At 46.8% G+C, this 16,280-nt stretch overlaps 1 protein-coding gene across 1 annotated transcript in view; it reads right to left on the bottom strand.

The window, feature by feature from the left end:
• Positions 1–1,809: 1,809 nt before the first annotated feature.
• PITPNA (phosphatidylinositol transfer protein alpha) overlaps positions 1,810–16,280 on the bottom strand; it is a 38,853-nt gene continuing 24,382 nt past the window's right edge. The window contains exons 8-12 of the mRNA XM_029211955.1: positions 15,354–15,431; positions 15,080–15,190; positions 13,627–13,749; positions 3,281–3,349; positions 1,810–2,225 (exon numbers count right to left, since the gene is read on the bottom strand). Coding sequence (XP_029067788.1) covers positions 3,305–3,349; positions 13,627–13,749; positions 15,080–15,190; positions 15,354–15,431 — 357 coding nt within the window. The 3' untranslated portion in view covers positions 1,810–2,225; positions 3,281–3,304. The remainder of the gene's footprint in view (positions 2,226–3,280; positions 3,350–13,626; positions 13,750–15,079; positions 15,191–15,353; positions 15,432–16,280) is intronic.

Raw genomic sequence — 16,280 nt, 5'->3', positions numbered from 1 at the left:
GTACTACCCCAGGAGCTGAGCCTTGCATCATAAGCCCCTCTGAGTGCTAGTCAGTTTGGGGGGTGGGTAAGGAGGGAAGGGGGATACTTAAAAGAAGCCAGCACTGCTGCCCAGCAGCGACACTATCCATGGGGACGGAACAGACCAGGTACGTCCCTTCTTATGTTGATGTGGGCTGGAGCCCCAAATCCAGCTGACCTCAGGAAACACCAGTTCAGCTCTTGTGGATGCTGGACTGGGGCAACAGGTGGAGGTGGGAGGAGCCAGAGAAAAGGCCGACAAGGAGCGAGCCCCGCCCCTAGAATTGGAGTGATATGTGTGGATCTCAGAGAAGAGCTGAAGGGAGGAGACTGACAACTGCTGACCCTCAAACCACATAAACAATAGTCTGCCTAGAATATCACCGTTTGTTTCTCCCAGGCTAATCCACATCTGGACTTAACTTAGTTGATGAATGTTAAGAAGGGAAAAAGCTTTAAGCACAAATACAGCTAATACAGAGCTTGTAGGAAAACATTTATATTTTTCTCCAGTAGGAATGTCTATTCAACTTTCCCAGTCAAATAAATGCTACCAGCAGTTGGGATGCTAATAACCAACTGAATTGCCCCAGATCCACTACTATAGACCCCACAAGGTGAGGAGACTGTGACAGGATATCTCCTGGCCCCAGAGGGGGCCTCAGTGAAGGTGGGAGCTAACCACGCTGAGTCTGTCCACCCTTACCCCAGGAGGGCCACAGGGAAGCAGCCATCAGGAAGTCACAGGTTTCATCCTGTGTGACACTCCCTTATTGCACTTAGAAATGAGTAAGGCAAAACAAACTGACAAAAACCTAAGGACAGATCATCCCATCCTACTTCTCACTCCCCGAACAGAGATTTGGTCTCGCATTAGCAGTTGCACCCAGGCTAGCATGGGCTTGAGTCACTGCACACTCGGCCAACAAACTTCACAAGGTTTGGGAAATGTCAGGTGACACCACAGCTATCTCAGATTCTCCCACTGGGAAGGCATACTCGGGCTCTGCCAAGTCACAGGGAACCGTGAAGCACTCGGCAGCTTCTGTTCCCCGGAGCCTGGACTTTCTCACCAGCCAGCTTTGGGAGAGCTCCGTACTACGATCGCTACTTGCTTTTGATTGTCCAGGGCAGAACTCAGCATGGGGGCAGGACGAGCTGAGTTCTTGATCCCCAAATTCCTTTCCAGCAACTGGAGACGTGGGGGAACGTGTTCTGGGAAGAAGCTTTTTGCATGCTTGTTTTGTGCAGCATGAAAAGATCAAGACCCATTGCGTCCTGACCAGCCTCAGACAGAGGACAGGAATCTAAGAAAGCACAGAGAAAAGGGGATTATTGCTGAGTGGCAGCACCAGCCCAAAAGGGAAGAGGAGCGTGGACGTACAGAGCTCCTCGGGGGGCAGACTAGTAGGTAGGTATGGGGCAGACTCAATTCTAAGGGCCACACGGGACAGTTCCCTCCAGGTAGAGTTGACCCGGGCACATTACGGGCTCTGCGGAGATACACAGTGGGCAACAGGAGGGCCAAGAAACCATAGGTATTTCTAAGACTAGTGACCAGAGGTGCAATGCCTGGGGCAGGGGTTATTTGTATTTGTTTAATTTTCAAAACAGGCTGGCTGGGCCTTGGGTACTTCCATGGTGCCCAGAGCACTCTAACAGTGGGTTACTGGGAGCAGAGGTCAGAGTTATGAAGCCACATTGCTGTTCTGTGGAACTGGAAGGGAAAAAAATATGTATTTCTAACTCATCCCTTCTCCCCAGGTGAGCACTCAAAATTGCAAAGATCTGCCCAGGAAGCAAAATACCTCAAGTTTATCCCAAGGTTGAAAACTAACAAAGTAAATCATTTAAAATCACCACATCACAAAAGGCAGCTATTTTGAAAGACTAAAAATGTCACTTGGAAATAAAGGGGGCGGGGGCACACAGAAATGGGTCAAGAACACAATGGTTGGAGAGGGAGGAGCTGTAAATACAGCCACCTACACGCCACATATCTCAGAGGGGCAGGCTCCCGCACACACGGGCTTCGTAATACCAGACAGTCTATTTGTTCACAATGTTAAAGGGCATCTAGAATTAACTACAGTAAGGGATCAAAGTTGCCTGAAGAATGGGCACAGAAAGGCTGCGTCCGAAGATGGCCTGTCACTCAGGAGGGTGGAGCTGCTGGGCCTTCCTGTTGACCACTGTCTTGCAAAACTAGAAGAGAAATACAATTATTAAGGAAGCAACAAAGGAAAACAGAAACGCACTGTAAATCATTCATGGGGGAATTGCAAAAGGAGGAAGGATGCCAGGCGGTGTAGTGGGGGGCTGTGGGGGGGGAGAGGAAACTAAGGTCCAAGCAGTGATGAGAAGCTGGCATCTCCTCAATCCACTTCATCCTACCGTTTTATCTCCCAGAAGTTCTACTCAAGCACACAGGGCAGGGAGAGCGAGCAGTGGTTTGCTTCACTGCTGGTGAAAGCCCAGGCCTCCTTAGCACCGTAGTGCTCGAGGACAACCAGGCTTTATTTGATAACATAATTTTCCCTCAGAGCCTGATGGGAGCAAGACCAGGCTTCTCATTCCATGCCTAATCCCCTCTGAGCTGCTGGAATAACAGCAAGTGTGGAGGTGTGCAGGACACTGGGTGCTAATACAGTGTAGGGTCTTGGGAAGGAGTGACCACATGAAACAAGAGACATCCCATCCTGGTCCTATGACCTGGGCAGAAACACTCTCCAAGTATCTGAAAGATGCTGCCTCTGAACTACTTTGTCTGGGATCAGAGGGTATAGAGAGAAAGGAAATGAAGCACCAGACCCAACAAGGACCACTAGGAAAAGCTGTCTGGACGGCAAATTTTCCAAGGGAGAGGTAGGGGACAGCTCTGGCACAGGGGGGTACAGGGAGCACCCAGAATGCCAGCTTCAACTTGAAATGGCTCAAGTTACGAGAGGAAGAGTAATTAGGTGCAGATAAGCTTTAATTCTCATCCACTGCCCCCACCCCAGCCGCACTTCCCACCACCCTGTCCTTGTCTCTGAGTGGTTCTTTGTACAATCACACAGATCCCTGAAATATCTTAACAGTCATAACCTCTTCCTCTTTCCGAAGCCTGAGAGCTATTAAGCATCGCGATCATCATTAATACTAGAGGGCAGGACGAGGAAAGAAGCAGGGTTTCTGCCTCCAGAGTGAGCTGCTGAACCTTGAGGACCCAAACCAATTCTGGCGTCTATGTCATGCTCAGTGAGAAATGCAGTACGTACAGTGCAGAAGGGGGAGGAGTGGCTTTAGTCATCCGCTGTCATTCCTTTCACTGGGTCCTTCTGTCTCATCTGGAACAGAAAAAACAGGAAAAATTGAAGGTTTTTGCTGTTGATGGAACTCTACAACAAATACATGCCTCCTTCTTCTCAATCCTGCCAGTGGATAGGGTAGAGCATTTGTTTTGTGCACAAAGCACATCAGAAGAACAGAATTCTGTGTACATACAGCCAAAGTCATACTATTTATAGCTCTGTCATTGGTCCCACCATCCATGATTTCCATTTCTCTCCCCTGCATCCCACTGTTGGGCTTTAGTTCTTAAGCTCCTCTCTCTTTCATTCATTCAACAAATATTTATGAAGCATCTTTTTTTGTGCAAGGAACTGCTCCAGGCCTGAACCAGCCTGAATTCAGCTGTGAACCAAAACAGACCAAGTCTCTCCTCAAGGAGCTTACACTCTGGGACAAGGTGGGGGGAGAACGAACAAACTATGCCGGGTGGGGCTGCGGGCTGCTGGGACGGAGAGACTGTGGGAAAGTGCTATTTTATGAGCAGGCTGTGGAGGGCCTCTCTGATAAGTGACATTTGAGTAAAGACCAGAAGGAAGTGAGGGGGGAAATCCCGTGGGCCCCCTGGGGGGTGGGGGGCAGGGAGCATTCCAGGTGGAGGGAACAGCAATTCCCTCTCCTGAGCTCTGCCTAGAGGCTTTGCCTAGTCAGCCAGGTGGGCAGAGTTTGGCACCAGAGTTCGGCATCAGAACGCAGGGATCGAGAATGCAGGGAGTGGATCTCAGCTTGGCAGAAGTGCGAGGCTGCCGGAAAACAGGGTGGGACCTTCTCTGGAAGCACTGAGTGGTCCCTGCCCTGGCACCTTCCAAGCAGCAGAGGACACAACTTCTTGTTGGGGATACTGTGGTGGCCATCTCTCTCAAATCCTTTCCAACTTGAAAATTCTGTTAACATGTATATTTTAACTTCCCATTAGATATGTCTTCATTATCTGTGAGTTTTCTGCTCAACTTTCATTCTTTACTCATTCAACAGCTTTTGAGCACATAGAGCATAAGCACTGGAATAAAACTGCCTGGATCATATTCTGGCTCCATCACTAAATTGTGCGACCTTGAACAAATGACTTCACTGCTAAGCCTCAATTACTGTAATAATAAAATAGAGATAATAGTACACATGTCATGGGGTTGTGGTGAAGATTAAGATATTCACGTGGAGTACTTAGCACAGCAGAGTGCTTGGCACTCTGTACATGTTATCTGTGTTGTTAATGTCTTTATTCCAAACAGCGTAGTGAAGGGGATGTGTGTGTACACAGCTCTCAAGAACCTGCACTTTTAAGCTACAGCCTCCTCAGTTTTTGTTTTATTCACTTGACTTTAATACTGCCACTGTGCAGAGATCCTATCTCAGTAGTAGTAGTTCTCCACTGGGAAACATCTTCAAATACACTCTCTGCTACGTTTCAAGCCCGTGTCTATTGTTTGCACCCCCTTGCCCCACCAGCTATTATGATCAGTAAGTCCATGTGGAACCTGGACATGAGAAAAACATTCTCCTGGTCCTCCCCAAAGGTTCCCATAGTCACTCCTTACTGACAGCAATTACTGTCATTACACCTAAGGTCTTAGCTTAGCCTTTTAGGCTAGAGTTTCCTCAGACTTGATCAAGATTATTGTCTGGGGCACTTGTAGGTTCTTGGGCTCCAGACCTGATGAATCAGAATCTACAGGAGATGGACCCTAAATGAGTCATAAAATCAGTCAGTCTCACAAGCCTCACTTTTCATCGTCCCCAGCCAAGATCCTCTGCTCCAAACAGGAAAGTCTGTTTTCTGACACCAAGCCAGTATGTGCTTATTCCTAGCTTCCCCTGGAATGCCTCTCCCTGTAGATTTTGCTCAAAACTCACTTTCCTGAATGATATCTTTAATAGTGCTCCTATAACTTCAGTTATCCATATTAATATCTGTTAATATACTACTTTATAAGGGTTCAACAAATTCAAGATTTTTTCAACATGACAAATCTGTTAAGGATAAGGGCACTGTCATATTTTTTAAAAGATAAGAAGTTAACCTTGTGGTGTTAGGTTGGAATGGGAAGGTATCTGTGTGATCATAATGTGTCAGCTAGATATAGAAATAACTACAGATGTTAAAGTCCCCCAGCTCCATCCTATGAGAAAGTCTGGGAGCAGCAACACCCCAACAGTAGTGAGCACGTTCAGCACCCAAACACCATCCTCCAGTAAAGGAACCAGGGCTCCTTGGTGATACAGCTGATTCTAGGGCTGGTCATAGAAAGAGCAAGACGAGCCTGGAACACCTTGCTGTGCTTCAGGTGAACAAAGGTAACTTCACCAGAACTGGACAGAAAGACAGAATACAATGAAAAGCACACCGAAGTCTGTGACGTTTCGGCCTAAAATACAGAAACTGGATCTAATCACGCAGAATCATTGGACAAACCCAAATTGAAAGACATTCTACAAAGTGACTAGCCTGTAACTTCCACAAATGTCAAGGTCATAGAAGTCCCAGAAAACTGAGGAGCTGCACCAGAATGAGACTAGAAGGGTGCAGTGTGTGATCCCGGGTCATACCCTTTCCTTTAAAGGAATGGGTTCTCTGGGTTCAAGAGTATACAGGAGTTCTCAGTATTCTTCTTGTCAGTTTTAGTAAGTTTGAAACTCTTTCAAAATAAAATTTTTTAAAAGACAGAAAAGCACTCTTTAAATGTCTGCTCACTAATGACCATTCATGTAAATTTTCAATTATCAGGGAGGCTAAGATTTAGTATCATGGGACCAAAGCTCCTTGGGCCTCAAGCAGATCCTTGTATACCCTGAGAGTCCACCACCTGGCTTTAATTTACTAACGCGAAGCCAGGTCCTCTTTTCCTACTGCTTGAAATAAGATGCAACTTCCTATCAGGAAACACGATAGCTTCCTTTACTCTCAGAGACAAGGTCCCCCCCATAGAGGGTGCCACTGAAATAAAAATGCATTATTTCATTCTTATAATGAAATGCTCCAAGAATGCTTATTTCCTGTTTCCTGGGGCCTAAATGACACAAGAGATTTTATCTGATGTTTGTAGTGTTCCTTGGATCAAACCACTGCAGGCTATATATATATATACATATAGTCGAGGAACATGAAAATAGAAGCTCTAGTCCTGGTTTGTTTGTTTTTAGCAGTGGTTTCCTCTAGGGAATGAGGCCAAAGGTTGGAAGAAAGGGACTTTTTTTATCTACTGGTTTTCTTTATTTATTTGGACTTCTATTTTTTAACATTTTTCTCTATCTTTTGAAAACTGTTTTTACTGTAAGTATGAAATACTCCTTTACTTAAAGAAACTTGTGTAAGTATCAATGTCAATTTCCTGGGTGTGATATTATACTACTGTTTTGCATGATGTCACTGGGAGAAAGGGATCTCCTCTCTGTATTATTTCTTATACCTGCATGTGAATCTTATAATCATCTCAAAATAAAAAGTTCAATAAAAAAGTAAAGCTAGTAAAAAAAACAACAAAAAACAATCAGTTTAAGACACTGAAAAGTAACCACAAACCAGTTAGTTCTGAAAGTGCACAGATATGAGGCAAATGTGGAATTGTTTTTAGAACCTCTCTAGGGATTTCCCTGGCAGTCCAATGGTTAAGACTTCGCCTTCCAATGGAGGGGGTGCGGGTTCGATCCCTGGTCTGGGAGCTAAGATCCCACCACATGCCTCATGGCCAAAAAACCAAAACATAAAACAGACACAATATTGTAACAAATTCAATAAAGACTTTAAAAATGGTCCACATCGGGCTTCCCTGGTGGCGCAGTGGTTGAGAGTCCGCCTGCCGATGCAGGGGACACGGGTTCGTGCCCCGGTCTGGGAAGATCCCACATGCCGCGGAGCGGCTAGGCCCGTGAGCCATGGCTGCTGAGCCTGCGCGTCCGGCCACAACAGTGAGAGGCCTGCGTAATGCAAAAAAAAAAAAAAAAAAAGGTCCACATCAAAAAAAATCTTACAAAAAAAAAGAACCTCTCTAGAAAGTCACTCTATAAACAGATTCAGCCTTTGGGGGAAGAAATTTGGCAATAGGTAACAAGAGTCTTAAATTCTCTAATTCCACTTGTAGGAATTTATTCTAAGTAAATAATCCTAATTACCCAAAAAACTGAGTGCATAAAAAATTTTCATCACAGCATTATTTAAAAACAGTGAGAACCTACAACAACATGAAGGAAAATCCAACACAGGGTGATGACAGAGTACACAGCAATATGTACACTGTTGTTAGAAACATGTATGTGAAGAAACTTTTTTTTAGCAGGAAATGCTTTGTTACAATGTTCAGAGAAAAAAGTGAGAGAACCACCCAGGCACATGGAATACCGTCATAGCTAAGTAAAAGTGTGTACGAATTCTTAAAATGGTTATCTTTAAATAGAGTACTTATCTTTAAATAGAGTACAAGTGTTTTTTTTCTTTCTACTTTTTACTCTTTTCCAAAAAATGTTTGATGCTTATATATTACCTTAATATTGAAAAATGAAACTATTTTAAAAGAAAGGAAAGCTGCTCCTATATTTCAAGATGCTGGTCAATGCTGCAGGTGGCCTGCCCTGGGGTCAATCACTTCTGGGCAGGGCGGAAGGAATTAAGACTCCACAGACAGGGATCCCTTGGCCTCAAAAGACCTAGCTTTGCCCTCTGCAGGCGCTATGGGAATCTCAGATTCCAATCTCCCACAGCCCAGCAGGTGAGCTAGGCACTGAGTGATTTCTCTTTATCCTCAGACCTTCTGTCTACCACAAACCCAAACGGGAAACTAGGATGTAGTGTCCTGCCAGGCACTCCACTGCACAGGGACACTTATACAATCGCTGTGTAACCGGTCCAGAGTTTAAGACTTAAAATCTAAAACTGATGGTGATCCATCAGTCAAAAAGCCATAGGATGGAGCAAAGGCCCTCCTCATCAAAGTTCAGGTGATGAGAAAGGGACAGGCACATTCACACACAAGCAAACAGACAGGAAGGCCGGCTACATGGAGGCTCAGAGACAGCTCCCAGGGTGGGCCAGCAGAGCAAGAGCGCCATGTAGCCTCTGAGCTCCATCCCAAAGTACAAAGTCCAGAAGGAATGGGCTATGGAGGGATCAGAGAAGCCAACAGATTTAGAGAGGAAAACCCACAAGGGAAGGCTGGGGAAGAAAATGCAGCAGGATCTTAACTGTGTGTTCTTTGTTGTTTCTCAGCAAATGTTCTAGAGAGTCCAGTAAGTAGGGAAACAAGTTTTCTTAAAATTTTTAAAATGAGTCCTCTTCTCCCAGTCTCATTATCTAGAGTTAATGACCAAGGCCCAGGAGGTACCTATTCTCTGAACTAGAAGGTATCCTTAACTCCTCTGAAAGTAATACCTATGGCACAGGTAGCCATGAGCATTTCATGGCCATACATGTCAAATGTTTACCACACATGACAGGCACATGGTAAGACCTCAATGTTAGCTTCTCTTAATAATAGATATGTTATTGTAAATCAACTGTACTTCAATTTAAAAAAATAATATAGATATGTTTATTACCACCATGTTCATAAGACAGTGAGTTCCCCATTACAGGAGGTGTTCAAGCACAAGCTGGTGGGAAGGCTGCAGAGAGGACTCAAGCACTGGCCATATAATTGGACTAAATGACCTTTAAGGTACCCTCCTCCACTTCTAAGATTGAGTTTCTTAAGATCAGGAGCGAGGGAAGGAGGGAGAGCCACTGGTCCCCTACAGGCACACATTTCCTGACATTTTTGTTTTTAGGTAAAGGGACTAATCTCTCTTTTTTTAAAATTAATTAATTAATTTTTGGCTGCATTGGATCTTCGTTGCTGCATGTAGGCTTTCTCTAGTTGCGGTGAGCCAGGGCTACTCTTCGTTGCAGTGCGCCGGCTTCTCATTGTAGTGGCTTCTCTTGTTGTGGAGCACAGGCTCTGGGTGCGCGGGCTTCGGAAGTTGTGGCACGTGGGCTCAGTAGCTGTGGCGCACGGGCTTAGCTGCTCCGCGGCATGTGGGATCTTCCCAGACCAGGGCTCGAACCCGTGTCCCCTGCATTGGCAGCCAGATTCTTAACCACTGCGCCACTAGAGAAGTCCCAGGACTAATCTCTTGATCTCATTTCTCAAATCCTTGAGCCTCAATCCAAGAATGGTGGGTCCACCCCCACAGAGGGACAAGAGTTATGGCAGTGGTGACTGTGGCCTTATAGTGACCTCTCATAACTCACAAAACAACCCACCCACTCCAGACTACTATGCATTGGTTTAAAGAATAACAGTCATAATTTCTCTGATTTTTTTTTTTTTTTTTGGCCGTGCCACACAGCTTGCAGGATCTCAGTTCCCCGACCAGGGACTGAACCCAGGCCACGGCGGTGAAAGCCTGGAATCCTAACCACTAGGCCACCAGGGAACTCCCTAACAGTCATATCTTCTATCACAAACTTGCAGTTAATCATGGCAGATTGAATACATACATTTGTTGCTATTCCTCCCCAAGACCCTACCACAATGACAGTAAAGGAATAAAAAAGATAGAAAACTATAAAGACAACAAGAACAGAGGAGACAACTACAGATAAGAGATGGAAATGGCATTCTGGAAGATGAAAAAGGATGGATGAGCAATGACTGATCTGCAGAGCAGCAGGGGCTGCCGGTGAGGAGGGGACCCACTGGTGCTGCAGGTCACCCAGAGGCCTGGGAACTGGCAGCATCAGGTGCCTCTAAAAGTGGGAGTGCAGCCAGGGGTGAGAACAGGTGCCTTTACTGAAAGTGGGAATAAAGAACCATTTGGGTCTGCCGTGCCCTGGTGTTCCCTCCCCCAGTTTCCACAGTCAAGTAACGCCCCCTTCCTGCAAAGCCCAGGGATTCACTCTCTGGAGGCACTGAGGTCTTGAACTCAGGACCCCAGGCTCAGCTAGGGGTGAAGTGGGCACGATGCAGAATACAATGGGATTAAGTTAGAGCCACCCCATGGCATAGTGAGCCCAGCAGGACCTTTCTCCAGCTCAGCTCCCCGAATGCTGGCCCTGACCATCCCCATGAGCAAAAGACTGGGGAGTCCTCTCAAAGCAAAATGAGCAGCCCAAGAAAAATAGACTCAGGATCCTGAAGTGGGGGACCCCAATGGAACCACCTGATTACCCTTCAATAAGCCCAGCCACTGACTCAGACAGCTTCCAACCACTTTTTGGACCTTCACTCTTCACTTTGAACGGACAGCCAAGGACCCCCAACCCCCGGTCATTTGAGGGAAGCCCCTAACAGAAAACACAGAGTCCCATAGGAAAAAGGAGCTCAGAGAAAACAAAGAATGTTCAGGTGGCAGAGATATCTCAAAGCCAAACAAGAACCAAAACCCAGAGCTTCAGAAAAGGAAAATGATGCAAGCAGAAAAAAAGAAAAAATACTTAAAAAAAGAACACAGCACAAGAAATGCTTTAAAACGTCTTAAGTTCAACAGAGGAGAGAAAAGTTAACCTCGGAAAACCTCCCCTAGGAAGGAGACGAAAAAGGAGACACAACAAGGAAATGAGAAGGTCAATTCATGAGGTCCAACTTCTAACTAAAAAAAATCCAGAAAGAGAACAGAGGGGAGAAAATGATGAAACAGGTAACACAAAAACATTTCCCAGAACTAAAGAGATCTTTAGCTCCAAGTGCCCACCGAGTGGGAGCAAAATGAACGAGAATGAACCAAAGTCAACTACCAACAACCCAACCAACCACCCTGTTGAGACTCAAAAACTTAATGATACAGAGAACTAAGCTAACAAAAAGAAGGAACGCGGTTACGAACTTCCCAACAAAACAAGAAAATTATCCAAGGAAGGAATGAAGATCAGAGTAGATGAAAGGGTTCAGTTGGGAAAAAGAATGACAAAGGTGTAATAATGATAAATGCTGAATGACCAGTTAACCCCAAATTGTGACACTGAAGGATGGAGAGGAGGAGCGTGTGAGTGGTGGGTGGAGTAAAAGACCTAAACCTTCCACAGGAAGAAGTGAGCAATTAACAGCTAAAGTTGAAAAACTGTGAATTAAGAGGATAAACCTATTATTTAGAAACTCGGAGGTAACTAACAAAAGAAACAACTGTGAGAACTGCAAGGGGCTACTTCTGGGGGCAGGACCACAGGGACAGGGCGGAGGAGGACGGCATCTTCCTCATACGCCTAGGGTACTTGTGGAGGTGATGGATATGCTTTTGGCACTGACTGTGGTGTTGGTCTCACGGATGTCTATTTATCTGCAAGCTCATCAGGATGTACACATTAAATGGGTGCAGCTCTTTGTATGTCAATCAGACTTCAATAAAGTGTTTTTTAATTAAAAATGAAAAAAGTAAAACTCTGAAAATAAAACTTTGATAAAAATATTTTTAGAAAGAGGAAAAATAAAGAAGAAAGAGAAGTGAGCCAGCGGTACAGTCAGCACACAGAGGTCCCATACAGTTGCTAAAGGGGTCAGAACATGTCCCCCAGTGGCTTTGCTTTCTCTTCCACTGCCAACTATTTAAAAAATTCCAATTCCAAAGAGGGTTTTCTGCATTTTGCAATTATCTTGGAGGACAGAGATCATCTAAGTTTTTGGCACAGTTATCCACAGAATGGAGAAACAGGCAAAGACAAGGGGTGGGGATTAAAAAAAGAACTCCCCGAGGACAAGTGCTCTCAAACTTTGGATCTGAGGGAGGCAGATCCAGTAAATACTCAGGAGAGTTCTCCCAGCACCAAGAATGCGAATTCGACCCAAAGAGTGAAAGGCTGTCAGCAAACACTTCCAGTGTACTTCTGGCTGGCCTGTCAGGCAGTGGGCAGCTGAAGCTACAGGCTAAACCCCGAAAGCTCTGTGTTCTTCCATTTGGTAACCTGTTTCTTTTCTTTTTCTGAAGAATCGGGTGACCACAGGACTCAGGCCTCCCTCTTACATTTTTTAGAATCGCCAGGGACCTGGACATTAAAATCTACCACTTCCTGAAGATCCTTAGCAGAAGAATCAGGAGTTGTGTCCAAAATCCTGCCACTTCCCTGCCAAATGTACCTGAATGAATAACTAAAATGTCTGCCTATAACAGGAACTAACTCAGCAAACCACTGTAACCAGTGAGTCAGCCCAGGAAGTGTCATCCTGGAGGGTAAAATCAAGGAAGGAAGAGCTCGCAGGCCCATTCTCCACCGAGACCAGCACAGTGCAGCAGGAGCACCTGTGCAGTGTGGGGCACCGTGGACCCGGGCCTGCGTCTCACCTGAGGCCCTGCTGGAGTGCCAGACAAGGCTGTGCAAAGCTATGCCTGCCAGACATCCAGGCTCCATGCCAACCCTCCCAGGGCAAGGAGGGAGCAATGGATGGCAGTTCCTATGAAACAGAGCTTCCTGCCTTATTTTTAGCCCCGAGAGGCAGGAGGGAGCCCCAAATGGCATTCAGAGGGAGAAGAAGAGACGGAGTGATTGAGTGCTACGGCCCTTCCCCTGACTGTATCACCTGCAGGCTGTGTGACCCTGGGTATGGCCTTGAACTCTCAGAACCTCTACATCCTCATCTGAGAGCGGGGGTAACAGTGGCGCATCCTCACAGGGGTTGTGAGGGTCACAGGAGATGGGACAAGACGTGGAAAAGCCCTCAGAATAGTGTCTCACACACAGTGGCTGCCTGAATGTTATTTACTGACCATCTCCTCAGAGTGAGCCTTGCAGGGAAGCAGCCCCAAATTCCTCAAATGAGGCAAGAGGAGTGTTAGCTCTTCAGGCTTCCATGGAACAGCAGATAGCTCTCCTTCTGGGATCCATGCCACGGGCAAGAAAGAAAAAAGGCGCAGTCTCCAAACTCTAAAAATAGCTCCCAACACCCTTATAGAGGGGCTAGTCCTGTGTGCCGCTGGCGTCCTCTGTGGGTGACATGCGTGGCATTCGTGGACCAGCCCAGCCTGCCTCCTTCCGAGGCCGCCTCCATCTCTGCAGCCCAGCACCATCCCCCCCGCCACCGGCTCTGAAGAACCACTGCAGCAACTGTATTACTCACTTGGCATTCAGCACAGCCCGCCATATTGTCTCTCTGGATATGCCAAGACCTCGACTAGACTGCAAGTTCAAGAGCACAGGCTGCTTTCTTCCTTGTAGTTCCCATATCGCCTGGCATTAGACCTTACCCACAGTGGACGCTGACATGTTCCTAGAACCACAGGACGGTGCCCTCAGTGAACTGCCCTGGCACGACAGTCTCCATAATGTTCATGGTTATCTAGGTGACAGACCCAGAGTCTCGTCTGGCCTCCCACGTACCTCATCCAGCTGTCTCTTCGTCTCTTCTTCCATCCTTCGAATGTCATCCATAGTCAGGTCAACCCACTTATCAAGCCAACAGAACAGCTGCCTGTGGAAGTTTGTAAACAGACGCTTCTCTTGCTATAAAAAGGAGGGACCCAAGTTAGAACCGGAAGGTGCAGGCCACTGCTGCAGCCCTCCGCCCCACGACCTCTGTGCCAGTACCCACACTTTACGGGGGCAGGGGGAGTGATACCTGGCTGGCTGATCTGGATCAGCCCTCCAGTCCCTCAGGTCAGTGACCTTTGCCTCCATGTGTCTGAAGGGTATGGCCTCAAGTAGGGGAAGCCCCCAGGAAAGAGTTGGTGCCTACCTCACCGCGAGGCTCTGTGCCCAAAATGCTACCAAGACAGGCAGTCCACAAGTCAAGGTCCCAAAACAACTGTGCCAAGTTTCCTCCTTGTCTCTTGAGCCTAAAGCCAGGTTAAAACTGGCCAACAGCTATGAATGTTGCCCAGTTTCACCAGACTCACACATCAGAGATAAGGCTATAGAAACTCCTTAGGTGTCATTTGGGCGAGTTGCTCAGTTTTCCTGGGTCTCCCATTTTTACATGTTATTATACTTTTGTTTGAGATTCTCTTGTTAAAAAAAGAAAAGAGAGGGCTTCCCTGGTGGCGCAGTGGTTGGGAGTCCGCCTGCCGATGCAGGGGACACAGGTTCATGCCCCGGTCTGGGAAGATCCCACATGCCGCGGAGCGGCTGGGCCTGTGAGCCATGGCCGCTGAGCCTGCGCGTCCGGAGCCTGTGCTCCGCGACGGGAGAGGCCACAACAGTGAGAGGCCCGCGTACCGCAAAAAAAAAAAAGAAAAGAGGAAAAAACTCCTTAGGTCTGTCTAGTTCAGTAATTCAGGGCACTGGAGAATTTGTTTCATAGTGCTTCTTGCCTTTTGGCATCAAGAAAAGATGCTGAGGGGCTTCCCTGGTAGTGCAGCGGTTAAGACGCCGCACTCCCTATGCAGGGGGCTCGGGTTCGATCCCTGGTCAGGGAACTAGATCCCACATGCATGCCACAACTAAGACTTCACATGCCACAACTAAGGAGCCCACGAGCCGCAACTAAGGAGCCCGCAAGCCACAACTAAGGAGCCCACCTGCTGCAACTAAGACCCAGCGCAACTAAATAAATAAATAAAAAGATGCTGAATTTGTCATTTAATCACAGCAAAGCCCCTTCCTGTTTCCTTCTTTTGCCTCAGTTTCCTTACCTTTCACATGTGGTACCCTTGGATGGACAGTATTAAACTGTAAGACAGTTCAGTGCAAGGGGGAGTGGGGGTCTGGGAAATGAAACCAAAATATCAAGCCACGTGGTTTGATATATGCCACGTGGGTTGTATGATCTTCTCTTGTCGGGCAAAACACCCCCCACCAACACACACTGGGAAGGCCTCCTACCCTGGTCACTTACCTTATGTATAAAGTTTTCCACTTTGTTCTGCAGGCCCCACCACTTGAACTTGACAGTAACCAGTTTGTATGCACACATGTACGGGCAGTCTTTCTGATTTACAAGTTCTTGCTGTATTAGAAACACACACACAGGCAAGCAGTTAACTAAGAGGGCAGACCTCTGGATCTCCCTTAGCCCAGGCGGGCCATTCCCCTCCTCCACTGGGGAGGCCCACACACACTGGCCCCAGTCCACCCCCCACCCCACCCGGTGGTGAGGGTGTGAACTGCACCTTCCAATTGGGACCCAAGGGTCCTCGGCCTGTTTTGATAGACTTAAATTTTGCTGGGTCTTCCTCTGCCTTGTAATCCTGAGAGAAGTTGGAGTTGGAGCGGGGAGGGATAAAGAGGGGGAAGGGGAGGGAGGAGGACAGAGAGAGAGAGAGAGAGAGAGAGAGAGAGAGAGAGAAACAGATCAGATTTTCCACCAGAGTACAGTTCATACCATTCTTGACGCTGCTGGCTCACAGAAAATCTGGGAAGGTGTTATAAACAAGATACAGAACTGTTTACATTTGCCTCAGAGGAGAGCTCTCTGTGATTTTGTCTGCCAGGGCCTGTTTTCACTTTTACCAGACTGTGTGAGCAGGCACGTATTTCCACTGTTTAAGGTGGGGATTTGCAACCTGGAGTGAACATTCATATGACCAAGGAAGGTGTTTTCAAAATACAGTTGACCCCTGAGCAAGGCAGGGGTTAGGGGTGCTGACCCTCCACGCAGTCAAAAATCCAACTGACAGTTTGCCCTCCGTACCCGCAGTCCCTCTGCATCCTCGGATTCAACCAAGCACAGATCGTGTGGAACTGTATTTAATACTGAAAAAAACCCTGCTTTTAAGTAGACCCCCGCAGTTCAAACCCATGTTGTTCAAGGGTCAACTGTACAGATTTCTGGGTCATTCCACCTAAAACCCAGTGAATAAGAACATTTGCAGGGGAGGGTTGCATGCATTTTTTTTTTAACTCCCCAGGTGATTCTAAAACAGCAGCCTGAGCTGAGAACAACTGGCCGCAGTCATTCCTGAAATCTTCTAGTCCCATCTCCCTCTGGCTTGTTTTATTTTTGTTTTTAAACTGCCTTGTTTTAATAAAATCATTATTGGAAATGTTCAATGTACAGACTTAATCCTCTTGTGTACTATCGTCAGTCTCCCCTCACT

This window comes from Monodon monoceros, unplaced genomic scaffold (genome assembly GCF_005190385.1).
Source record: "Monodon monoceros isolate NGI ecotype Baffin Bay Population unplaced genomic scaffold, NGI_Narwhal_1 Super_Scaffold_9, whole genome shotgun sequence".
Lineage (NCBI taxonomy): Eukaryota > Metazoa > Chordata > Mammalia > Artiodactyla > Monodontidae > Monodon > Monodon monoceros.
Note: the sequence above shows the minus strand (reverse complement) of the source record. Positions and strands in the feature narration are given on the sequence as shown.